The sequence below is a fragment of the Cyrtonyx montezumae genome, unplaced genomic scaffold, assembly GCF_038088225.1.
Source record: "Cyrtonyx montezumae isolate F1298 unplaced genomic scaffold, pur_monq_1.0 scaffold_10, whole genome shotgun sequence".
NCBI classification, from domain to species: Eukaryota; Metazoa; Chordata; class Aves; order Galliformes; family Odontophoridae; genus Cyrtonyx; species Cyrtonyx montezumae.
The window spans coordinates 23,909,939-23,937,765 of record NW_027071826.1 but is presented as its reverse complement, the minus strand read 5'-3'; the positions used below and the strand labels follow the sequence as shown (position 1 = coordinate 23,937,765).

The following is a 27,827-nucleotide window of genomic DNA, read 5'->3' as shown; positions in this document are numbered from 1 at the left end:
TGAGGTTGGAAGGGACCTCAGGAGATTATCAAATCCAAATCCTTTGGATTTAAGAATCAGGGGTACCCACAGCAGGCTGCCCAGGACTATGTTAAGAGGACTTTTTTTTCCCTGTAGATGAAGATTCCACAGTCCCTGTGGGCAATCTGTTCCAGTACTTGTTTACCCTCACAATAAAGAATGGTTAATGTTCAGTCAGAACTTAGTATCTCTCAGTCTGTGTCCGTCATTCCAGTGGAGGAGACAGGGAGAAGGGCAAGAATTCCTACCTTGCTGCATCAGATACTTATTTAGAACTTATTTCTTTGCGTGAACACTCAGGCCCATATCTCTGACTTTCCAAAATAATGCCACAGCTACTTCAGGGTAATGGTTTTTTGGAGCAAGTCATATTCTACTTCTCTTGCTTAACTATTCAAGTCGTATTAATAATCATTATTACTAATCATGGTTCATTTGACCCAACAACTGGAGGAAGAAAAAGCATAATCCTAAAGCCCTTTTGAAGGCACTTATCTGGGAATGGTTGTGATTCATATGTAGTTCTTGCAAAAGCTGATTCTGACTGACTTCTAGTGTAACAGGCTCTCACAGCCTCCCTCTTTGAACCAATGATTCCTGATTTACTTCTTTGTTTTTAGGTAGTATTGTTTTAGCAGTAGTCAATGTATACCTTGTTGAGAACAGTTACTACAATGAAATCTGTGGTAATCTTTCTAGCTGTGGAGGAATGCACTTCCTCTAAGAAGCAGGGGAAGACTGGCTTTTCCATGTCTTAACTGAGGGTTTAGATGTCCAGCTTTGTATAAAAATTCATTGCTTGGGAAAAAAAAACCAAACACATACAACAAAAAAATTAAAAAAAACCCCCAAAAACTAGAAGGGGACTGGGGGAGGGAGGAGTAAGTGTTATGTTTGGAGCAGTACTATGACTGTGTGCTAAAACCTTTGAGACTTGAATTCCCTTAGGTGTAGGTATTTCTGGGTGACCTGAAGTGAGATGTTTGTGTTTCATTTGCTTGCACAGCTTCCTACACGTAGCACTTGTACTGTCAATCCCATTTTAGGAAGCTCAGCTTCCCTCATACACCATGATATGCACTAAGGCATCTTATTCGGAGGACTTATCACAGTAATTCTCTGGTGATGTCTTTATGGGAGAATTCATCTATATCCTGTGATCTGGAAAAGTTTTTGTCCGTGTCTTCCCCACATTACTGCCTCCTCCCTTCTGCATGGGGGCTCTCAGTGAAAGGAAATCAGGCACGTGTGCCAAAACCAGTGCTGAGGAGTGCTCGTGCAGGTCCTGTAACTGATGTTCAATCAGAACCCAGGGGACCAGGACTGTAGAGATATTAAGTGGTGTGCACTTGCTGCTCTGTGTTGTTGCAAATTTGTTGTTGGATGGCCCTCAGTTTCCAAAGTAGATAATTTTTCATGTTATTGCAAAGCTTCTTGCTGTATTATTATACCTCTTTTTCTCTTCCTCGTACCTTCTTTAATCAAGTTACTGTTAAAACACATGTGATTTTAAAAAACAAGACTAGCTCAGAGTAATATAGACTTGTTAGTTATAAAAGCAAATGTATACTGACAAGAATATTTATTGAGTTTTTTTTTACAGTCTAAAATTTAACATTTGAAAAATATGTAAGCTTCACAATTTTATGCCCCAGCTTGCTTAATTAGTATTCTATTAAAAGAGAAAAACGTATTAATTTGTGGAAAGTAAAAATAAGCATCTAAAACGTCTTTATATCCCAGAGAAGAGGGGGAAAAAAAATTGGTGTGTACTGTTTTGTGTGCAATTCCCAAGTATATTTTAAAAATAACATTCGCTTTTCATAGCCAAATTATATTTTCTACTAAGAGGGAGTTGGGGAGGGATGAATAATAGAATGATTGACAAATCTTTTAGGGACTGATTTTACAAGATGCTGTGCACCTCCTGATTGCTGCCAATCACTTCCATTTTTTTCAGTTGATCCGAGAACATATGGCATTATTCAGATGGTGCTGAGCACCTTCAGTCACAGTCCTCATAAAGCCACAACATCCTCATACTCTGCAAATGTGTGAATTGCTGTTGACGTTTTAAATTGGAAGGTTATTTGGTCTTTGTCTGGGTAAACTCCCAGCTGATATAAATGGATGTCTTGCCTGAGGATGGACTGCAATAGTAAACAATAAATAATCAATTTTATAAGCGCTATTTTCTATTTTACACAAGCTGTGTGAAGTATCAGTTTGGTTCATAAAATTCTTTACAACTTTTATTTGATGGGGGGAAAAAAGTGCTACTCTTGTGGAGAACTGAAGTTTAGTTTACTCTCAGTGCAAATTTCTAAAAGTGGAACCTCTGGATGTTATGTGCACAAGGCAGTTGATTTAAAGAGATCAGAAAAATGTTTAAAAAATATATATAAATAAATCAATTTCAACATACTGATTGTGCTGCACTACAGTTACCTGTAGAGAATCTCTAGTCATGTCTATCTGTTTTTGATACCTCTACAGAATAACTGTCCAGCATCCTCTGCCCAACCAATCAGAATGTAGGAAAATCTACAGATATGACGGAATCTACTGTGAATCTACCTACCAGAAGTATGTTGAAATCTGTGTGAGTCTTGCCTCTAGCTCGTGCATTTAGTGCTCGTGCTCTCCCGCTATTCACAAATTACACATGTTGAAACCTTATACCTCTGCTTACATGTAAACTCTCTAAAGCAGGGACAGAAATATGTTGCTTAACTCTTTGGGATTGTGTTCTTAAAGCTAAAAAGCAAATAGAAGACCCTATGACTTTGCTAAATCTCTTAGGTATGCTTTTGTACAGTGCAATAAACAAAAATGTGTACACTAGAAAATCTAGACAAAATGTATTGCACAGGTGCTTCACATCTTAGGGATTTGAAAGGTGTGTTATGTATAAATTAGCTGTCACTTTTTTTCAGTCGTGTAATGGAATGATGAGCTGCAATTTGCATAATCCTTTAAGAAGTCAAATTATACTGTCATGTAGCAGACTTAACATGCTAGCTAGGATTTCTTAGCTTTGCAGCTAATTAGTATGTACCTTACAGGACAGTTAAATTGAAGTTGAGTCCTCTTGGTTTGCAGTCATTTGCTTTTGTCCATTGCTTGCTTTTGTGTGCAACTGAAGGTTGTTACCAGCACTTCTGACAAAAGTGCTGCTGCTGTGGGCAGGCAACTGGAACGTGATTAACTTATGTTACTTCTGCAATCTATCAGTAAAGTTTCTATTTTACTGTAGTAAGGATTTAATAATGCAGTTTTACATAGAATTTGAAAGTATATGTTTGACAGGTGTATTATAGATGATTTTGTGTTAATATATTGCAAATGCATTATGAACTTTCTACAGTCTTGCTGGATTTTCAAACTGCTTTCTGTCACTTAGCATTTATTTGTCATACCCCAACTTTATTCCTATTTTGTGTCTCAGTGTTATTGCTGTCTCCTCTGTATAACAGATGTCATTTAAAAAAAAGTCCTTAGCTTATAAGCATCAGTTGTACTTACATTGGAACAAAATGTTTCTTGGGCAAGACTGTCACACTCATCATAATCTTTTGGGTCATGTTCTTTCATCCATTCTTATTCCATAACTTGTTACTTGTTTTATGTGATTTTTAAAAAATATCTTTTAAAGTAATAGCTACCACCACATCAAAAATAACTAGTGATTTTGAGTAAATGAAAGGTATTATTTTGGTTTAGAGAATTAAGAAGAAAAGAGAAATCTAGATTTGTCAATAAAATTATAGCATTAATTTAACTTGGTGATCCAAAATAGAAATCTAGCCATTGTCTTGGCTTTAAAACAAACAAAGAAACAAAAAACCTTTGATTCTGAGCTCTTTATTTACGATTTGTATTGATTTGTAAATAATTCTTGCACTTTTGGTTGGTTTTCCCATCTCACTCTGCCATTAATCAGCATATAGGCTGGTTTAAGCATTTTAGATCTAGTTCAATTGTAAATGTCAGCGTAGAACTTAACTTTTGTGGCTTTAATTCTCTTGTGACATTGCTAATCATGAAACTATTCCTTTGTTTAAATGCTTAAAGCAGTTTTGTTGTGTAATATCTCAGTTTTTAGAGTAACTTGGAGATTTTATCAGTTTCTTATGAGTACTAATTACAGTGATGCTGATTATCTTAATGTTTAAAATTAAAAAGACTTTACAGTCAGTGTAGTAAAAACAGGTAGCAGTGCTGACTGCAAAATAAGGTGGTGTAAGTTCACTTACAAATAGGTACACAGTTGAACAGGCAAATTTGGCCAAGAAAAAGGGCCAAAAATCAGACAGATGATGAAGCAGTGTTATAACTAACATCTATTTGGTCATTACCTGAAATTCCTTATGTGATGAATTGGTTGAAGTACTATTGCTAAGTCAATTTGTAGAAAACAGACTGATTTTGAAAGCTAATGCCTGTCTCTCTACCACAGAGGGTGATTTCTTTGATTAGCAAAATATTCCCTTGGTTATACTTAAGTGCTATTTAAGTTCTCTGAGGCATTCTTCCTCCCAGTGGATGTTTTTGGTACTTTTTTCCTTGGTAATATATTTTCAATAATATAAGAGTTTTGACAACAAGTTGTCGAACACTTCTCAGTAAATTACAACCACAACAAAATCATTGTATTGACATTTTTGATGCTTAAACATTTGGATGAACTATAGATGGCTGTGTATGAAGTACTGTACACTTGAAATACACAGCTGCATAAGGGACTGCAGCTTTGGAAACCATTAGGGATAGCTCCAGACTAGTTGGTTGGGGCACCTAATGGTGGGAGGCACTGCAAAACAGCAGAAGGCTGTATGGTGTGCAAATCCTACTAGGGTATCTGGCTGTTGGCCCAGGCAGCAGCTGAGTTCAGTAGTCATTTAGAGCTCCATTGCTGTCCATGCCAGATTTAGAAACTACAAAATCACATACCTGACAGAAGTGTAGTCGTGTCAGTAGTAACAGGTAGTTTGTTTTCCTTCATAAATATTTGAAAGTTCTGAAGTTTTTAAGAGTTGAGTTAATCTTCACTTTTCACAATTCAGGTACTCTTGTAGTATGACCATTTGGTAGACTTGAGTCTATGCACTTTGCACGTACTGAGAATATTTGCTTGCTAGAAGCTTGTTCGGTTTTGTTTTTAAGTGATGGGACGTTTTTTTGTTGTTTTTTTTTCTCCCCATCCCCATTGCTGTTGCCAAGAATTTCAAGACTTCTCTTGTGGTGTCAAACAAAACTGACAGTAAAAAGGAATACTTTATTCTCACTTCTAGTTCACTATAACCAAGCTGCCAGGGCTTTTCCCACTTGCCCAGGCTGAAAATTCTTTCTTTTGTTTGCTCAGAAACCTATGTTTTGCACTCTTGTTCACCTTTATGGAGTGTCAAATAGTGAACAAAGCCTGTGTAGAAGATCTCCAGAGATGGCGCAGCTCCCTGCATGTGCTCCAGTTATATTTGTTGTTGAATTACAAGGAATAATGGCTTGTCAAGAAAAGTGGTATTTTTTTCTTGCTTGTCTGTTGGGAGTCTCGGTTGTGTACAAGTGGAGGATATCTTAGTTATTTTTTCTCCTAAAATTCCTTTCATGAAGTGGTTCTTCATAGTTTCATCTGGATTGTGAAGGGGAAATTCTCAGTTTGGTGGCTCTTGTGTGCTATCTCCAAAGCAAGGGTGAAAAAATAACTTCATTTTTTCCTGTCCATATTAAGTGGACATGAGTGTCATGTCTGTTTTCAGGTGGAGTTAAGAGAACAGGAAAGAGTTCTGCAGTAAAGTATTTCTTCTGAAATCAAGAGCATGGAATAAATATGCAAGGAAAACACCTCACTCACTTAAGTCTCAGAAATACAGCTGTGGCTTTATTAGCTCTTTTTTCCTTTCATTTCTCTGCAATGATCATAGAACAGAAGGCTTATTGATTTCAGTGTAAGACGTGGAGCAGTTTGTCCTGGAAGGTGTAGCTGGTCATATGCACATTACCATACTGAGCCTATGAATGCTTAGAACGCCCAGACTTACCAGACTATAAAAGCTCCCCTTAAACTGTATGATAGCTCAAAACTTATAAATATTTGTACAACTGAGAGAAGGAGGTACAAAGCTAAATCATTATTTTCCATCTCTAAGGTTTAAATTAAGGTTTATTTTATCAAATGGACAAAAATAAAAACCCAAAACAATTGCTTTGCATATCCAAGAATCTAATGGCCCTGCTTGGACATCTCAAGAGAATATAACTCCCATGGTTTCTTGTGAGGAAAGATTAAAGAATTCTTCAGAGTTGTTGAGGTAGTCTACAGTGCTCATCCTGATCTTAGTGTGGTGAGAACAGACAATTGTCTGTTCCTCTGCAGAGGAAAGTTAATAGTTCTGAGTGGAGAACTGCAACTGTGGGAGCAGGCTTAAAACCCCCTGCTAGCTCTTCTGCAGCTGGTCTTGCTGGTATGGTGATTGGGATGGCACAGAGAAGTTGAGAAGGGCTGAGAGATCACTACCTTTTTATGTCTTTCTATTCCTTAGAGGTAGTGCAGCACATAAATTGAGTCAGGCATGAAACTTTTCATTATCCTTGTTTATATGATGTTGGATGGATTGGGATAGTTTGAAACAATTCTTTTAGCGTCAGGAAAGAAAAAAAAAGCAGCATATAAGAGAATAAGACTGTCATTCAAGCTAATGCTGTAGGGCATTGGGGTATATGAGCTTCTTCCCCCTTTAGTATGGCATGTATAGGGGTTAATCTAGCAAGGAATTGGTAGGGAACAGTCTTAGTACTCATACTGAAAAACGTAAAAGCCTTTGTAAAAGTAAAAATATAATGTTTCCTCATTTCAGATCTTGATTTTTCTCCTTGCAGTCTGAGGTTGATGGCTATTTTTGAAGAAGGGTCTACATATTTCCTTGCCATGAATTTGACCTAACACTTATTTGTTTGAAAGCTAATAACGTAATTCACTATTTATGAGCATCTGCCAAATAAGGCACAAGTAACAAGCCTATTAATATAAATCTGATTCTTGTAGCCTCAGTGTGAGACTCTCCCTAAAAGATCTTTATCCCTCTTACACTACCTGTTTCTGCTCTCAAAGCATATCTCAAAAATATGCATATCTGCATACTGTCTATGCTGAGCTTTCTAAATGTCTTTCGCAGCAAAAAAGGAGTCTTAAACTGAATTTAAAACTATGAAAAGTGAGCCAACATCATCTTGCATCTAAGATGTGAGAGTGGGCTTTCTCTGGGTAAGAAATGCGATTAGCTGTGCCACTTTACTGTGATTAATGATGACTGGCTAGCATTAAGTTGAATATCTAATCCTTGGCTGATTGGAGCATTTAAGAGAACAGCACTCAAAAATATAATTTTTCAATAAAAGAACTGTTATCATGCTTGTATTTTTATTATGACATAGATGTTGCACTGGTTTAAAATTTTACTCTGTGATTAATTGAATGTACCGTGAAGAGTGAATAGATATGTATGTGTTACCTAAAAATTTTCTTCCACTGAATAATAAAGGGCCATATTATTCAGTTTTACAAAATTCCGTTCTGTTTATCGTTCAATACGAGTCTTGAAGATTCATTTAAGCTTTGTAGCATCTAATTATAATATCTATTCTTGGTTAAATACTGAAATGAATTTAGCATTGGTCAGTTGACCAATTAGGCAATTACCTTTTGCTGTCTTTCATGCAATTCAACTGGTTGGGTCTTCAGATCCCATGACCACACCCTTTGAATTCCCTGTTAATACATGTTTTGTTTTTTTTGATAGGCTATAGAAATTGTTCATGTGTTTCATTTTTATTTCAGATATGGAAGTCTTGATGATTTTTCTTTTTTTTTTTTTTATGTGAGTCATGCTACCATTTTTGGAATTGAAAGATCAATTCAAATTATCAGTGACTTAGTTATTCTTTGCATTCAGTGACACTTGAATTTTCCCATGCTCTGAGTATGTCAATGCTTTGCACAAATAAGGAAACATTAATATACAGTATTTCCAAAATATTTATTTGGAAAGCAGTGAGCAAGGTAAGTCCATTTCATTTACCAATGATTTATGCATTCATTCAACAGTTAATTCCCAAGCATAAGGTGCTAAATATACCTGCCTTAAAGCTCATGTAAATGTCATGGGTTGCAGTAACAAAGCTATCATGGAGCATTTTAAGTATACTTTTGAAGGGTAGAGTGCCAACTTCTGATTTGAAAGAGCTATGTAAGACAGATAGAAAGAAAATCCTGATTAGAAGAAAAATGCTGATTATAAGAACTTCAGGTAAACAAAAATGATACTTTTCTTAGATGATATGTATTTACTGTTAGTTACCATTTCTGATAAGTGTTTTTACTTTATTTGATGTTGAATTTTCACCAAATCTGGCAGTAGTAGGTTTAAGAATTCTTTAATACTCATGACATTCCTCAGTTCTCCCTAGAGAGTAAGAAGCTGACCTTTTATTCCTGTCTTTGACAGAGGTCTCCACTCTTGTTCTTAGTGAGGCAATTTCTCCAGAATGTGAACTGCTCTTGTAGCTGTTTGCAGTCTTTCTGGTTTGAGCAGTGGTATCATGCATAAGATGTTCCTCTGGTAAAGCTCAGGGATCACAGATACAAACCAGCACTGTGTTGTTGCCTGCTGTTTGAAACAGATTCTCAGTCTCTTTCCTGAGTGGTGATTTATACAAGCCTTCCCTGTTGCTCCTCAGTGTTTCCTTCTGTAATCATCAAAGGATTGCTTTTACTGCACTAGTCAGGACTTTACACTGTAGGCTAATATTAATTTTGTTACTCACCATCATCCACGTGCCCCTTTCTGTGTTATTATTTTGCCTTTATCTGGAATCTGTGTTCTTAGTTACTAGACAGACAGCTTTGTGCTCTGCTGTGTTAAAACACATCTTATTCAGGTGAGCCCAGGCTGCCACGCAATCTGTAGAACTGACAGCTCCTCGGTAGTTACCATTTTATTATCTTTTGTGTCATCTGCAAATTTTACTGGGAAGGATTTTGTTTTCTTTCACATCACTGATTTATTCCGCGCAGGTACTCTGCAGGGAATAAAGGGCCCGAGGAGCTCTTTCACTGCATGGAGTACTTGGGGTAGGTCTAATTCATATTTCAGAGCTGCTGGTCATAATGGCTGGGAGCAGATTAGGGCTGCTGGCACTGATGAGCTGCAGCCAAACAGGGACTGTGAGTCATGAGCACACACATTACTTTCAGGAGTATGAGGTGACAGCTGCCTTTCTTTAAAGTAATATAAGGCTTGTTTTGCATAGTGATGCTGTTGAAATACAGAGAAGAAAATTCCCTTGAAAACTTGCATGCCTGTAGTGATGGCTAATAGCAAATCTGCTTTTGAAAACGAAACTAGGTTATTTGGAAATGGTTAGCTAATCCAGTGAATGTGTGTCTGAAAAGAAGCACAAATAAATGTTTTTTGGAAAACTGGAAACATTTCATGATAGGTTTCTTCCTAAACAAATTACTTTTACTTCATTTCCAGGTGATGTTTTTATTTAGAACTAGATCTGCTTCTCAGACAACCAGAAGATTAAATAATGAAATCATCAGGCATAACGATTTATTGTAACATAGGCTCAGAGTTTACTGGAAATGAATCTTTTGGTTAATGTTTTGTCTCTCATTTTTCTCTGGTTCCTTTCCTCATCTTCAAAAAAGGTTTCATTGAGCAAACTTCAGAATTGTGCTCTCATTTCTTAGCAGTAACAAAATGAAGTTGTCAATTTAGCAGACCTCTGTAGCACTTGCTTCTCTTTAATGCTTAAGTTGTTTAGTCACTTATTTATTCTCCCACCTAACCATAGCACTTCATGATGCAAAAGTGACGCAACTCATATTTCACATTCAGATGCAGCACTATAACTTATCTATAGGAAAAAGCATTGATTTATTAATAAAATTCATTTTCTTTGAATTGACTATGGATAGTGCTATTTTACTTATGCTGATTTGTTTTTACTATAAGAGAAATAATGCTCCAGTGAAAACACACAAATATTTAGCAGTGTATTAGTTCATATTATTAGTTCAATATTTAGTTCATTACTTCAAACTGGTTTACAAAAAACAAGGCTTGTATTACATTTTTGTAAAACTTTTGTCCATTCTTGCTCCAGTTCTGGACTCCCCAGCACAAGAAGGACATGGAGTTGTTGGAGCAGGTCCAGAGGAGAGCCACAAAGATGATCAGAGGGCTGGAGAACCTTCTCCATGGGGACAGGCTGAGAGAGCTGGGGCCCTTCAGCCTGTCAAAGGAGACCTTATAGCAACCTTCCAGTACCTGAAAGGGGGGGGCCTGCAGGAAAGCTGGGAAAGGACTTTTTATAAGGGTGTGTAGTGACAGGACAAGGGGAAATGGTTTTAAACTGGAAAAGAGTAGATTTAGACTGGATATCAGGAAGGAATTATTTTCTGTGAGGTTAGTGAGACACTGAAACTGGTCGTCCGGAGATGTCGTGGATGTTCCCTTACTGTAATCGTTAAAGGCCAGGAAGGATGGGGCTTTGAGTGACCTGGTCTAGGGGTAGGTGTCCCTGCCTATAGCAGGGGGGTTGGAACTAGATGGTCTTAAAAATCCCTTCCAACCCAAACAACTTTTTTATTTGTTCTCTATATATAATTAAATGTTTTACCTTGAAGTTCAGTGTTCATATGTACATACATATATATACACAAATACATACACCATTTTGAAAATAAAGAAAATACTATGATATTAAGAAGGAAGGTAATAAAAGTGGAAATTACATATTTCTTTTTAATGCAATTGCAAATGGAAAGGTATGAAATTGTAATTGTCACCATTTTGAGGCATAAAGCCAATCCTGTATTGTCAACCACCCCACACCCTACCTCCCCCCCACAAAATAAAAAAATAAAAACACCCCAAAAAACAACAGCAAAAATCATATTGCAATGCTGTATAATCAAAGATGGTACAATTAAGATTTACCCTTTATTTATGGTAAATAGGAAATAAATTTCTTAAAAATACCAAGCAAAAAATCTGATCAACAAGGGGGGGGGGGGGGGGACGCACAATCTGTCATGTTTCTAAGCCTTCTGTTTGTAGAGTGACAGGAGACTCACAAAAGAAGTTACCTTTTCCTGTTATAATTGCATTGGACTTTCTCTTACGGTTTTGTAACTGAAGTTGGGTCTGTGCCATATTTGAGACTGCAGATTGTGACGCAGAGTAGTCTGAGACGCTGTATCATGTACCATTTAATCAGGCTGCATTAGTTAGAGCATGTGTGGTAAACTGGGAATAATTTGTGTGTAAAGTCTTTCCAGCTGCATTTATATGAAAGGTGAAATTCCCTTACCTCTACACAGAAGTCAGTTAAATGGACTGTAGGGAACTGAGCAGCAGTTGAATGAATTAATTTAATGTACCTGTCCATAGCTGGCTGTGACACTACAGTGTGCCTCCTCCACAGCTGACTCGCAGCCAGAGCCCCTGCACTTCTTTGTGGAGTTCCTGGACTGCTGAATTTATCAGTACTGATCAATTGCCTTCTTGCTTAGAAGTCTTGTGCATAGCTTTCCATCCCTTGCTAAATTGGAATTACTGCTTTATGTGCCTAGGGTTAACTCCAAAGGCCTTGCTTAATGCTGGGTGGACTTTGCTGTCCCTTAAGTCCTCTAAGATGGTGGCAATTGCAGTGTTAGGATAAGGAGCACTAGCACTGTCCCCTCATGCGTGGTATGTTTGGAAGATACTGCATTTGCTGCTTCATGTAGAAATAGAGACAGAGAGAGGAGCTGTGGTGTAGCTGGTCACCAGTATTAAGGGTGACCTTTGCTTAAAGGATTTTATTTGCTCCAACATTGCGGCTGTGTTCTACACTTTGAGTCAGATGTTGTACTAAATAGAGTTTTCATGTTTTCCTATGTTTGCAAGTCTAATTGAGCAGGGATTTTTATTCATTGGGGATAGAAAATTAAGTATAGTCTTTTGAGCAAAATACTGAATATCTTGGTTCAGAAATTGTATTTAATATATATGTATACAGTCCAAGCTTATAGTGTATTTTCATATCTCATTTGGACAAAGCTGTATCAGTAGAAACTTGTATAGCATGTGCTGTTGTCTTGCACAATTGTTCTTTAACTGATTTTGCTTTTTTGTTAATAAGTGATGATTTTCTCATGAAGCCTTTGAATGTACGATGAAGCCTTTGCTGATGTAGTTCTTTACATGCTTTGTCTCAACAGTGTGCTTTGATTGCTCTATTGGTAACATTGGTAACACAGACCTCACCTGGTTTTAACCATTCATGGAATGGCTTGGGTGGGAAGGAACTCCAAGAGTTCCAGCCCCCCATGCCACAGACAGGGTTGCCAACTTCAGGTTCTAGATCAGGTTGTCACATTGCCCAGGGCCCTATCCAACTTGACCTTAAACATCTCCAGGGAAGGGGCATCCACAACCCCTCTGGGTGACCTACTCGAGCACCTCACCACCCTCTCAGTGAAAAAATTCCCCCTAATCTGAATCTTCCTTCCTTCAGTTTAAAGCCATTCACCCTTGTCCTATCACTGTGTAAAAGGTTTATTTTCCTCATGTTTATAAACTCCCTTTAAATACTGGAAGGCTGCAGTTAGGTCTCCCTGTGGCCTTCTCTTTTCCAGGCTGAACAAGACTAATTCCTTTAGCCTGTCGTCATGGAAGTATTCCAGCCATCCAGCCCATTCAGTCATTTAGACTTCAAATCTCAACGAAGTAAGATTCATTTTGTAGAACTGGAAGGGACATTAGTTGTTTCACAACTTCATCGTGAATAATCATTGGGATAAAGAAGCTTGAGCTGTACTGTATTTAAAAGTCAGTCCTATTTTGTATAGGTTTTTTTTTTTTTTTTTTTTTTGAGACATGCTTGTTGGAGACTTGAATTAAGAGTGAGAAACCTTATGTTCTGGTATATTTCACTTTCACTCTTCATAGAATACTCCAGATGCTGTGATTTACCTTATTGTGGCAATGCTATTCATGCTGAATCCCACATATTTGAGCTGCTTTGCACTGATATCTAATGAAATACACAAAACGTTTTTAAAACTAAATAAATTATATATATTATATATTAAATTATATATATGCTCTGAGCTTTATACTCCTTCAAAAATCCCTCAACCAAAATCAAACTATAAAACTTAACGACTGTATTCTAGTCAGGCAGGAAACTTTCTTACTTCCAGAGATAGCAGCATGCTTTTAGAATCACTGCACTGCTGCTTGTGTACTGGTGATGACTATGTTACATGTTGGATCCAGCATGCTAGACAGAAGCAGTTCTGATTCATATCACCCTGGGGAGCATCGTGTATCCAAACCATGCATCAGCATCAATGGTAACTGTGGCTTTGAACTTACTAAAAAGGCATAGCATCAGATAATTATCTATAAAAAAGTATTACTGAATGGGTGTAAAGTTCACAGATGGGTTCATATCTTCCAGGAGTATGTTACTGTGTAACCTGTTAAGAATCAGGTCGAGGCAATCTCATTGGATAGTTTTTTGTTACTTTATCTTTCCTCTCACCTCCTTCCCAAGTTTACTGGCAAGTTACAAAGAGACCTTTCGTGAGATGTTAGAAGAGCAATTCAGCTACTCCAGGCCTAGGTTATCCCTTAAAGGTTAAACTGAAATCTAAATATTGACATTGTCACTAACTGGCATGAAATAGATTTCTGAATACCAACAATTATATGTCCATTCCTGACTTCTGTATGCTCCAGTTTTTTTTTCCTTTTGTTAGGATATTTTGTATCCTTGCAGCAATGCCTGCTTCATAAGAGTTAAGATACCCCGAGCAACAGCAGTGAACTGTACTTTTTTTACTTTGTTTCCTCGATACTCCAGTTGCCATTTATTTTGAGTTGAAAACTAGGAATAGCTCTTCTCCTTTAAACTGAAGGAGACTTTTCTCTGGATCTTTGAAGAATTCATAAAGATGAATAAATGTTGTTTCACAGATGTTTAGGTCATTTTATATGGGAATTGGCTGAACCCTCCATGCACTGCCTTTTATGAGGATAAGTGCTCTCCTCAGCAGCAGTTTAAGGAGGCAGAGTCCTTCTCTGAGCCTCTTCACCCGAGCACTTTTTTAGTGGGTAGTTAGTACTGGCCATATGGCTCTAGGAAACATCTTAAATACAAGTCTTGGTGTCACAGCAGCAGCATGCTCAAGATTTTAAGTGGGAGGTTTCTTCCTTTACCACAGTTCTGATGCACGTTATTCACTGCTGTCTGTGAACACTCATGATGTATGTGCTGTTAGGATGCTTTATGCTAACACTTCTAACTTTGCGGTCAGGCCCTGGAATGGGGAAGTGGAGCTCCTCTAAGATTTGTTTCTCTGCATGTTTAAAGTGTGTTTTCTCTAAAGACATCATAAAAGGCTCATCTGTTTACACATGCATATGTTATAAGAGGTGATTTTGGGAAATTAGAATTCATGTTAGGATGCAACTCCTATTGGATTAACATTTGTTTATTGTTATCTTCTTCCATGTGCTTATTTGAGGACAATTTGTGAAAACCAAAGTTAATAAATAATTGCTTACAGTTGGTCATCTACACGGAATACCACATTTTTGGCTTCAGTTTTTGTTTTGTATGTGTAGATATTTTTGATTAAAAAACAAACAAACAAAAAAACCCCCAAAACAGCCAACTAATCCAATGCATGCAAACATCAGCTCCTCATTGTTTTGTTTAAGCAAAATTTTACATATGCATTAGAATGAAAAACAGTTCAAGTTGATATGGGCGCTTCATATTGCATGGAGACAGTGAGATGACATCAAAAACAAAAAAAAATATTGTATTTTGGACCAAGTGCAGTAGTAACTGTAAACAGGAAATTACTGTTTTTCCCCTTAATATTTCAGTTTTGATACTGAAAGTCTCCCTACCACTAAATGACATTTCTATTTAGGTATGTCTTATTCTGCTAGCTTTCTCTGCTGCTGGTTGAACTCACTGTTACTTACCCATATTCCTGGGGCTGGAGGTTGTGTTCCTCACAACAGCAACACATTGCAGAGCTATCAGCAGTGGTTAAGTAGATTAGTGCCTGATACTGTTTTTAATGTAACTGTTACCTCCAGCTATGGTACCTCCTTTTCCCTGGCTTGAGGCCTGTATTCAGAAGACCACAGTATGCATTCCAGATGGCACTGCAGACGATGTCTGCCAGGGAAAAACAGGTAAATATAATGAACCAAGGAGGTAATTGGAGAACTGTACTGCATAATTTGATTATGGTCTCACATGCAGGGGATTCAAAAATACTAGTTAAAACATATATGTTGGTATTACAGTGTTTATTATATGGTAGTAAACAACCCACTCGGTAAACAGATGAAAATTTAGGTCAGAACTGTACTTTACTACACTGGGGAGGAAAAAATTTGTGATAGAATGAACTGCCATTTTACTGCGTACAGATATGGACGCAGGGCTTTTCCAGTGGTGTACTCAAAAGCAGGTTTAGAATACGAAAATCATGCTTTTTTAAATCCCAGCTCTAGATGAAAAAATACTTGATTTTTGTATGCACAAGAAAAGTTTTTGAATAGGTGCTCTATGCAAGACCAGCTTCTACAAGTGAGCAATGTATGAGCAATGTATGTTCCTCTGAGCTTTTTTCTTTCCTAACACCCTTGCCTTTCAAAAGCTGCAAGGAAAAGAAAAAATGGACACCTTGAAAAAAACTTAAAACTCAAAATGCATGTAATTATAGCCCAACAAACTGGTTTTTGGCTTACTGTTTCATCAGGATGGACAGCAGTTTGACAAAAATTCAATTTACTTCCAAAGCACTGGCCACAGTTCTGACTTTCAGTTTCTACCAGAACAATTCAGCAGCTTCTCCCACAGATTGTTTTTCCATGTTGTGAGAGGAAGATTTATCTTAAACTTGATGCAAGACCTGCCATCTTTTAGATGCATGGGCCTCCATCAGATGGTAGGATAGCTGCCAGACCTTTAAGTACTTCAGTTGCTGTAAGACTGATTTGCCATTTGGCTTGCACCATGTGTAGTCGCTAACTCCTGGGTCCATAAAATCCTAATTGGAGCAGAAATATTTTATTCCTGATTTAGAAGTTTTTTAATTTTGTGATAATACAGTGGTAAATAAGCCTATTTAAAGTATCTATAGCTCATGGATAGAAGAATGTTTGTGATTGTAGGAAGTTCACTGTTTGTGATTCTGAGTAAAGACCTGGTTACTTAAAGTGTTGATATGAGTGATGAAGGATCATTACCTGACTTCTTCTGCCATAAGTAGCTAATTACATCAGCAGGTAGGTAGAGTTTGGCTGTCATGTTGCTGTGCATAAATACTCAGGGAGACAGAAGCACATACAAGAGGAAAGATGAGTAATTCCTTTTGGTTTTTGAACATGCCTAGAAGAATAATACTCAGAACTGTGGAGAAAAAGAGCGCAATATAACTCTAAGTCTTCGAGACTCTAGGCTCAGGAGTGTACAGAATGGACTTAGGAGGGAAAAATGGATAACAGGCTTGTTGAAACAAATGAATCCTGTGTAATGAATGGGAATGTGGTCCCTGAGTAGGAGTAACTCAGCTGAGGCAAAAGGAGTGAGGGTGAAGAGTACAACAGGCGGAGAGCTGACTGTTGCAGTGATTAGTGGAAAAAAGGTGTATGCAAAAGGAGTGTCCTGTGATCCTCAAAAGGGCACTTCTTGAAGCTCAAGCAAGATGAGAATACTAGACAGCTGGCTTGTCCATAGCTTTGCATCACAGTGAATGAAAAGTGTACTTATTTTTCCCGCTGGAAAAATCTGTCTATTTTTTGCTTCAACGTTACTTTAGAGGGTGAACTAAAAATTCCACAAGGGTTAGAGCTGTAAAGCTTATGCTTTTAGCCACTGGAGAACAAAGCTAGCGTTCTCTCATGTGGATAAAAAGTGGTGACTAAGAAAGCCCATGCCCAGTAACTGTGCCACAGCAATCATGAAAGTGATTATCTCAAGTGTGAGGAAAGTACATGAAAACTAGACTAGAGGAGGCTTAAAAGCTCACAGATGTAGTGAAACCTAAATGTAACGTCTGGCTGAATGGAGTCTTCCAAGTCTTGTGGTTTGCATCAGCAGGAAGATCTTTTATACACCAGCTCTCTTATTTAGATTTTACAGGTTGGCCAGGTATACTGAACATGTGCCAACTGCAGTTGCAATGTTTCTGGAAAAAAAAAAAAAGAAAGAAACAAAAAACCACAACATTTTCCACATTCTTTTAGGAAACCCATGTAGAGAAACTTAACAGAAACTTGACAATTGCTAACCCTGTTATCAGTTATAGATCTGGGTAGGACACAGAGACATGGCAGTGAAACTCTTTCATTGTCATAAGTGGACCACTCTGCTTTGTGACTTCAGTTTTGCTGTTGGTTTAAAACAAAGTTATTTATGACTGAGGAAAGATTTCCTCACCGAAGTGCAGTTCTCTTTCTTCCTTGGTGCAGTGAATATGTTCTCTAGATGGCAAAAATGATTAGCTCTGTTCCTAGACTACCACTTGCTGTTACTAATCAGATTTAAGCATTAAACATACCTTTGCTTCCTGCTGAGTGCCTAAAGCTATTTTTTTTGGCTGGATTTATCAGGATTTTGGTAAAACTGCATTGTCTGGTTAGAAGGTAGAATCCTATAATGATCTTTTAAAAATAGAATATTTAATTGATCTAAAAACTCAAACCTTGGACACTAACACAGGGAAAGTGTAGTCTTCTTGTGGCTTCAAAGTTTGGATCCCAGTTTGTCTAATACTCTGAAAGATATAGAGAATTTCCAGATCTATAAGATGAGTATGCTGCTTTTGCAACTGAAGTATTGTAGGAAGGGAGGATGGAATCTTCTTTTTTTTTTTGCTTTTGTTTGTTTTTCAGTCCTAGATGTTCATTTTAATGACATGCCGATTATTGCATCATTAGTGTTCTTATTCTTTTGCTGCGGAAATATGTCTGGAACATGCTTTTATCTCTCCTTATTAATACTTGTAAACCTCATACCACTTCACCACTGTGGCACAGCTAATGCTCTTTTCCCTTGCTTAAGCCTACTGCAGTCTCTCTGGCCCTGCCGTCAATCACCAGCTGGATGCTAAGACAAATTTTTTATAGCAGCTTCTGTCAGTACAGAGAAAATATTTTGAAAAATGCAGTTTAGAAGCTGAGTGTCAGCCTGCTGAGTAGCCTGGAAAAACAGGAGAATTGACTCTGCCAAGTTTTTGTTGTTTCACTTTTTTTCTTAATTAAAAAAAAAAAAAAGTGGTTTGGGGTCTAGCCTAAATAATAAACAAAATAAGACTTTCTTGGCAGGGACTTGTAACTGACTGGCTTACTAAAATTCTTAAGCATTTGCATGACTTTCTCTGTCTGTACCTTTTTGTTCCCAGTAACATGGAAATTTTCAGCCTGTTTTGCATGTCATACAGAAGAGTAGCAAAGAACCTATAAGCTCCAGCAGCAATAGCAGATCCCTGTTGTTTTCTCGGCTTTTTTTTTTTTTGTGTTGCTTTTTTTTCGTTTGTTTTCCTCAGCAAATCTAAATGATTGTTGAAGTGTGTTGCTTCAGAGGTTCAAAATCCTACTATAAACAATACTTTATATCTCTTTTGGAATACTTCCTGTAAAGATTTTTATACTTAGTGTTTATGGCCAGAGCAAAACGTGTTTAAAAGATTTAGATAGGCAAGAAGCCACATCCATTTCTTTAAAGCCACTTTGAGAGAGGATGGTGGAAGCACACAGCATATTGCATAGTAAATCTTTTATTAGAAAGCAGCAAACCCCTTGTTGAGAAGTTGCATTGGTCTCTTGAGCCAGAGAATATTTCTGTCCTACAGATATATTGTTGGAAGCTGCATTGAGAAGTGCAGCCTACTTGTTAGTTGATAAATAGAGATTCGAATAATCTACTAGGCTATTTTATGGTGCTTGTTAACAATATTTACCTTCCTAAATTGATTCAGTATAATCCTTGCTGTGGCTTTACCTTATTTCTGGAAGACATATAGATAATGTGATACTTATATGAAGTCTTACATGTCACTGAAAAAATGTTAATTTTTCCTTAGTTGAATTGTATGGCAGGATTATATTAACATAAACTTTGGAACATTTGAGCTCCCATAGGGTATGGAGTGTGGTTGATGTGACATGACTTGCCTTCAACAGTTGTTTTAACAAGATATCCTTCATATAAAATATAGCAAGCTGAAAGGCATAACTGAGCGAGTTTAGTAAAAAACACTATTGGCAAAATTGTTCACTTTCATCTTTATCTGATTAATTCAAGGCTGAATGTTACAAAGAAAGTATTTTTAGTGTAGAACAGTACATGAAATGTTTATTATTATTATTTTTTAAATCTTATTTTATAGAAGATTGTTTCTAGTAAATTGTTAAACTCAGTGTTTGTACTCATACTCAAAACCCATAATGTTTGAAAATCTTCTCACCTCTCCTAAAACTGCTTTAATAACATATTAATTAACATTTCTGTAGCAGTTGGCATATTTAACACACAAGATAATTTATAGCTCCTAGTATTTAAAACTGTGTATGAAAAAGACTAGCAGCAGTTAACAGAAAATGCACTATACACACTAAATGTGAATGTAGCAATACATGCTAAATGTATAATTTACATATAGCTCTCTTTTAATTTATGAAAAATATTTATTAATATATTGATGATACTACTAGTATTGCTTGAATTGCTATTAAGGGTTTTTCAGACTCCTGCTTATACTTTATTCTTTTTATTAGTACTGTGCAAAGGCTTACAATCAGATAATAATAATTTTGGGTTCATATAAACAATTCCATATTTTATGTGAAAATACCGTGTTTTAATTTTTCTACTTTTTACTCACACAAGCTTTTTATATTGTCTTGCATCAAAAGGCTTTGACTGACCGTGAACTCGAGAACAGATCTCAAATATAGACAGATTTTACTGTCTCTTCTTTATACTGCAGATATCAGCTTACTACACAAGGATACTAAATGGCTTGAAGGTTTAGTAATGGGATGTGGAGACCTTCACCTTAGGTCACCAGTATGAATGTAGCCCAGGTGGGTGGAAACTAAAAGCCATTATTATCTGATGGCTCTTGGATAGCCTGTATAAAATGAGATGATGGTCCAGTCTACTTTCTAGCAGAAAGATTCCAGTATTGCAGAATCATGTCTAGAGCACTCACAAATTGAGATGTTTGGTGGAACTGTTTGCAGAAAAATCAGATGCTGACTGAGCTTGGATGCTGAACCTGAAATGGTTCTTCCCAGTCAGGCAAGGAGCTTAACTGTGCAGTATAATGGAGAAACCATTGGTGCTTGTTTGGCCAACTCTGTTTTGTAAATACATTTCCAAAACAGATCAGCTATGTTTAGCTCCTATGGTCATTGCTTACAAGGTATTTCAAAGAAATGCTGCATAATCCTTCTTAGAAATAAGTGGGAGACCTGGCAAATGGGAGGGGTGAGAGGTGGGCAAAGGCAAAATACAGAATGGGGGAAGGAACACAAGAACTTCTACTAGTTAGCATGAAGTCTGGAAGAAGTTGCAATCCTGGTTTTGATTTTTTCTAGTTGGCTCTAATGAGCTAATTGACTCCCTCAACTTTTCTGCCTGTAACTTTGCCATCAGTATCCGGGTTTTTTTAGCTGTCCTGCAACTAGAGAATAAAAGCACTGTATGTTACATTATTGTTGGATGCAGTAAAAGACACTTAATTGTGTTTGCTGTTTAAAATCAGTGCTCAATATCTAATTGTTCTAGGGAATGGCAATGCATTTTTTTTTTCCAACATGCAGAAAATTTCTCCCTTTCAGCATTTATGCATGCTAGTATGTGCATCTCTCTCAAATGAAAACTAGTCCTTCCATGTGTTCCTGAATAGCTAATGGAGCTCACCTGGCCTGATAAATGCAGCCTAATAACCTTTTTTTTTTTACGTTTGTTTGTTCTGTTTTTCTTTTTTTTTCCACTTTCTATGGAAATTTAAGGAGATTCGTTTGTCCTTTAAACCTTCTAAAAAGCCACCTTTCAGGACTAGCCCCCATTATCTTACCTCCCCTCCCAAAACATTCTTCCTTTTTGTTTAAGGACCAAGAGGGTATATCACAAAAGAGAGGACCGTGTTGCTATAAGGTACACACAGTACCTCCAGATGCACTCTCATCTCTATGTGTAAAATCATAAGTCAAATATGATATTTCACTGTAGAGAAAGTCATGGGAGCAGAATAGCTTGGATATTTCACTGGTTTAACTGAAATCCATTTCCTTTCCTGAAGTTATTTTCTCGTGACTATGGCTAGACAGTGCTGGTGTTTCTGCTTTGTCTGTGTGCTTCAGACTTGGAGTGAGAAATAGAACGTAATGGTGCTTGAATAGAATTACTTTAGAAGAGAGAAAGAAGCTTGTATCATATTTCTTACTAAAAAAAAAATTCAAGCAAATGCTTGCTCCTTCTTAAAATATACTAGCCACTGAATGGTGAATTAAATTATACAACTGAATTCCACTGAATGTGTTAAACGTTGTAAATACTTATTGTAAGTATTGTAAATATTATATTTCTAAATATACAAGTATAAAAGATTTATAGTTGGTATCCCAGGAGCCTGTGTAACAGAGTACTTTGTGTATCCTCCCTAACAAACAAATCAGGTGCAAAACACTAGGCTGCCTGAAAATCATGACTTCCTCAAATATTCCATGAGAACTTACAGATATTCAGTTATTTGACTTTATTTAAAATAATGATGCAGTGAACATTGCTTCCAAATTGCTGGATATTTTTTCCCCCTTGGGGATAATTATAGAATTGAAACTTCTAAATGGAGCATATGTTACTGTTTTACAAAGACATTTGCTTGTACCTGTATCTTTTTGACATCAAACTTCAATCAGTTTCAAAGCCTTAATAAAAACATTCACAGTCTTTGTGTATTGTCAGATTCAAGATGCTAAACAATTTCAATGTTCCATTAAAACACTATGATATAAACAAAATTACATGAAGTGTAAACAGAATGTTATCTTTTCAATACTAATGTGGGAAAAATCAGATTCATTTGCATTTAACTAGATGTAGCTTGATAGAGCCTTAACTTTTTTATGAGATAAAAAAACAATTACAGCTGATAAAAGGGACTGTCTGATTATTAATTCTAAGTTAGATATTTGTACATGTTTACTGCTGTTGCTGTCATTATTCTGCAAAGGTACTGCCAATTTGTAGTTAGACAGAAGTTTTTCTATTTTCTAGAAATTTGCTATTTCCTATCATGTATTTTCTGCACACATAAACCTAGGGCTGTAGCTATGGATGATGATCTAGGGACTGCAGGAGTTAGACAAGTCACAGTAGAGGTTTGTAACTTCTTTTAATTTGCTAATCCATGCATGGAACAACATTTCCAGCATTACCCAGAGATTAAGCCCTAGGGCCAAGGGCAGGGCCTCAATTTTAGTTTGCAAGTGATAGGCATACTGTGATTGGAACTAGGTCTCTGCTGTGGACAATACCATTCCTATTCAATTTAAATTTCAGTAAGTGTAGAAAAATATTAAACACAGAAGACATGAATTAATACAAACAAACAAAAAAAACAACCCACAATATCTTTACATTCAGTTGTTTCCCTGGATAAAATATGTTGGTTTTTTTTTTCAGAAATGGAAAGAAATAGAAATGAATGCAGTATGTAAATTTTATGCAAAATGTTTATATCTGAGGGTGTGATTATTAACAAGCAAAGAACAAAAAAGATAATAATTTTTGTGTAGATGATTGCAATAATGTTTATCAGTGTAATAAGTAAAGCACTTCAATGCAATTTTTTAATAGATTTTTGTTTACTCTGATGATTAACTGGTAATTCTTTTACATTAAGTTGGCTGTTTTCAATGTAGGTTGAAAGGATCGTAATCATGTTATTTCTTGATAGTAACTTTATGAGAAAAGATGGATTTTTGGAACTATAGATTTGAAATGCAACCGTATTTTTTGAATAAGCACAATTTAATACAATATATCAAAACCTCTTAAAACTGGAGAAAATATCTGATAGCTTTCAGGTTTTTTTATATCAATTTCTATTTTAAGTGTGTATATCTATTCCTTTTAAAATCTATGTATAAAATCAAATATTTCTGGATTCATAGCTTTCTAAATTTCTTATTCACATATATTTATTTGATATAAAAATGCTAAATAGCTCAAATTAAATATGAAGAAGTAGAAATCATCTATAATAACTTCTGGTGTAGGGAACCTGCTTTGGCAGGGGGGTTGAACTTGATGATCTTTTGAGGTCCCTTCCAACCCCTATGATTCTGATTCTTTTCCTATTAATTCAATTAACATACATTATGTTGTCATCTACTACTGATGTCTGTGCTCTGCATTCAGTTTTGCAGCTAAGTTCCCACCTTGTAAGTTCTCCCCAGTGCCAATTTTTAGGAGGAGAACACAAAAATTTACAGTACGCTTTAACTGAAAGGAAGCTGCATTCCTATAGATACCTACAATTGAGCAGATGGCAAGTGGCAATTCTTGTGTGATCTCTAGAAGCTTAACTAACAGGAAAGGCAAATCAGTGCTCAGATTAGTGAGTCTGAGAGGCACTTGGATATTTTATGCTTTGTAGAAATGCTGTATCCCAGAACAGGATAGCTGAAAAATGAAAGCTTTACTACCACAGTGATGCTTATAGTTCAGAGAAAGGATCTAGTCGTGCTCTATATGCAAACCTGCAATGCCTGTTATGTCAGCATGAGGATTATACGTACAAAACTTGCAACATCAGCCAGGATGCAAACTTTATGTTATAATTACGTACACTAACTCCTGTAGCCACGTGGAGAAATCTATGGGCTAATTTGGCCATTGTTCTCTTCTTTGTGGGGTCTTCTCTTTTATATAGGCTCTTCTATTATACTCATTCACATCCTAAGAAATTTTCTGCATTAAGCCTGTGTGTGTTCATGTTTTGCTTCATCTCCTTTCAGTTTGGGAACAGTGCAAGTTTCTTTACGGGAATCTTTAACTTCTTTGGTGCTCTTTTCCTAATTTAGGTACTGAAATAGTAGTGAGTGTAAATGGCACAATGGTACCATGGCTTCCAACTAAGTAATGTTGCTGCTTAGCCATCACTACATCGAGAAAGCGTGGCACCTCAGAAAGGGATCCTTGGAAGGTCTAAAATTTGAACCTTTGTCCCCTTGGATCCTTTTCTAAGAGTGCATTGTTCCTGCTGCTGATGTAAGATAAATCACATAAAACTGGTATGCAGTTAAGACTTTCATCAAGTGTAGCACAAAAGGATGGTTTTTTCATCATTTTCAATAACTATTCATCTTTTTCTTTTCAGCCTGTAAGTGGCTTCTGATTTGTGGCAAGCGTTAGATCATAGAAAGTATAAAGTAAGACACAAATGCAGGATCTCATTAAAATGTTGGTTACATGTGCTATTGTATGTTGCAATTATCATCTCTGTATCTATTTTTGAAGGAACACATAGCAAATAGTATGAGTTCAAAACCTCAGTTTTTAGATACTTTAGTTTTTCCCTGTGACTCTGCTTTTTGGGAATAGCATTAAAGAGTGAAGCAACTCTGGAATGTTTGAAGGTTTATGTAAATAGCTTCTAGTTCTAATAAAAGGTGTTCCATGGTGGTTTGTTGCATCAGTTAGGTATTAAAAAACCTCTGACCACTTCATATTTATTATAGTTATGACTTCATAATCATTAAGTTTTAGGTCAGACTCGATTACAATGATAATAAAACTTGTTTCCTCGCCTTTTAGTGTTTGAAAAGTAATAGTACGGTATGTGTGTGGTCTGAGTTTTTTGCAGACGTGATCTGCATTTAATCTGTGAAAATTAATTCCCTAAGCTGCTGGCAGGCAGCATGTACTTGTTAATTATTCAGGTGGATGACAAATGCAGAGCAGAGGTTCTCGCAAAGACAAAGTTTGTATGATGCATGTTTAGTAACTGATAGGCTTGACATTCTGTGGTGTCTTATTCAGTGCTAATCCTAATAAGCTGCCTGATGAGATGAACGCCTATCCTCCTGTCCTTTAGAGAGAGAAAACAGAGATTTGAATGAACTTCATTATAGCAATAAATCCCATACTTTCTGTTATTCTTGGTGAAAAGAGATCTTGTCCAGATGAATAACGCAGAAAGAAGTCAGAATAGCATTGTAATACGGAGTACTGAAAGGAATAGAGAACTATATTGTAAATGTGAAAGTAGCTGCAGTTTAGCTTTATTGATAGGCCAAATTTATGCAGGTTAATGCCCTTTCGGTTCTTTGGCTTTGATATACAAGTGATATAATCTTAAAGATGTATGATTTCACTAATTCTTAGAATTTACAAAGAAATAGCTTGAAAATAATGTATTTACTGTAGCAGTTGCTCTCTTTCTCTCTAATGCTATGCTGTGCATGTTAAATCTTGCCATTGCACCAGGCAATGGTGAGGGGCAAAGTTACCCTTTGGACATGAATAATCAAGATATTGCCAGTGGAAGTGGGTCCTGCATTTTGCCAAATTATTCTCAGTTGCCTCGTAATTATTTTTTTCTTCAAAAATTTTTTCGTATTTTTGTTACAGTAGGAAGAATATTAATACATTTAACTTCCTCAGAGCAGTGCAGTTCACCCAGAGCCAGCCCTGAGAGACGTTTGAGTTATTCTGTGTCACAGTGCTTTGAAGACATGGCTATGAAAAGACTTTGGGCCAGCTCTAGCTTAGCGGCTCCTTCGGCTTCTCACAATTTACGTGCTCCAGGCTGTGACTGGGGTTCAATCCTGCAGGCATCCCTTGCCCACTCTCTTCCTATTTTCCTGACACAGCAGCTTTGAGGACAGCAGTCCCAGCCCTGCCCTCTTCTTCAGCGCTCACCTGGAGGCTGCAGGGAGCTTGGGGCTGTCCACTGGTCTCTTCCCATTGTTCCAGCACAGCAGCTCAGAGGACTCCAGTCCCTTTCCCGCTTTCCTCTCTGGAACTTGCCTTAAGGCTGCAGGGGTCTCAGGGCCATCCACTGAACTCCTGCTGTCCCAGCACAGCAGCTTCAGAGGACAGCAGTCCCAGTTGTTCCCTTTTCCTCAAAGCTCAGGAATTAAGAGGTGAGAGGTCTTGGGGGAAGGATGGAGAATGGGGAAGAAGGGGTTATAGAGAGCAGAAGCTGGTCCAGGGCTCTCTGGCGGACGGTTTCAGTGCCACAAATCAAGATGTTATCAGTGTCCAAAGGAGGGCTACAAAGATGGGGAAGGATCTGAGGGCTCTGTGTATGAGGCACACCTGAGGTCCTGTGGTTTGTTCAGTGCAGAGCAGAGGACGCTGAGGGGAGGTCTCATGGCAGCCTTCAGTTCCTCACAAGGAGTGGAGGTCAGCAGTGAGCTCTGCTCTCTGGTGACAGCAACAGGGCCCGAGGGAACGGCATGGAGCTGCATCAAGGGAGGGTCAGGTGGGTGTTTGGGAAAGGGTCTGCACCAGAGGGTAGCGGGCATGGCCCTGAGCTGCTGCAGCTGAAGTACTGTGTTTGGGTGGTTCTTTGTGGAGCATAGAGTTGGGACTTGATTATCCCCATGGGTCCCTTCTAACTCAGGATATTCTGCGATTCTAGAGTGACAAAGTGTATCTCATCACTGCTGTCTTCCATATAATAGACTCCCCTGTGGCTAACAGAAGGAGTGAAATATATGGTCTTTTTGAATTGGATTTTTCTGTAAAGTACAAGAGATTAAGTTTCAAAAACTAGCTTGTATACAAAACAGACTTTCTATTATAGCAATTGTTTTTGATATTTTTTTGGAAGGATAGATAGATATTGATGGAGGGTTTATGTATTTTATATTTCTGTGGAGCTTATTTCTGATATTCTTTTCAATTGCATTTAAGTGTTGCCTCTATGTGAAATGAACGTGAGCTTGGGAGAGAATACTCATTAAGAGATTTATGTCTAGGTGGTTGGCTCATCTCACAATCCCCAGCTCCCTCCATTCTGTGTATATATGTTTTGGAGGGTATAGCATAGTACGATAGTGTAATTTCTGGGTACACTGTCAGAGACATCTGATAAAACGGAATTGGTCTTGCTCATCAGACTCTCTTGAAGAGCAGTGGCTAGTGAATAGTAGTCGGAGAAGAGCATTAAAATACTTGAAGAATACTTTGTGATGTATGAAGGTTAAAGCATTATGGTAACATGTTTACACACTTGTTTATCTTTACAAAACATGTGGTGCATTGAATTCTAGCTCTGAGCAATCCTCCTGTCTTGAGGTGAAGGAAAATGTTAACTTAATTTACAAGCTAGCAGAGTCCTGGGCCTCTCCAGATTAGGAGCTTTTAATCAAATGAAATTGTAGCTAATAATTGAAACTAGTTTTCTGATGTTAACTGTGAAATTCAGCTGAAGCCACCAAACTCATTTCCACAAGGTTTTATGAGCTGGTCGAAATGAGAATGTGGCAGGAGAGGGCTTTCGTTTGTTCCACCAATTTACATTTGCTCTTTTCTTGTTCCCTTGCACAAATTTTAAGGCATAGCATTTTCAGTTCTGAGACCACCAAACTCACTTCTGTTAAGATTTAAGGTTTGGCTAAAATCACAGCATATAAGGATAATGCTTTCATTTGTTCCACTAGTTTAAGTATCCTCTTTCCCTTTCTTCTTGTACAAAT

At 37.2% G+C, this 27,827-nt stretch overlaps 1 protein-coding gene across 7 annotated transcripts in view; it reads left to right on the top strand.

Moving 5' to 3' along the window:
- NPAS3 (neuronal PAS domain protein 3) overlaps positions 1–27,827 on the top strand; it is a 597,540-nt gene that overhangs the window by 79,373 nt on the left and 490,340 nt on the right. For 4 of the 7 annotated variants that reach the window (XM_065753462.1, XM_065753444.1, XM_065753469.1 and 1 more), the window contains exon 2: positions 2,518–2,607. The exons of the other annotated variants lie outside the window; for them this stretch is intronic. In XM_065753462.1, coding sequence (XP_065609534.1) covers positions 2,518–2,607 — 90 coding nt within the window. The remainder of the gene's footprint in view (positions 1–2,517; positions 2,608–27,827) is intronic. 7 annotated transcript variants of the gene reach the window in all.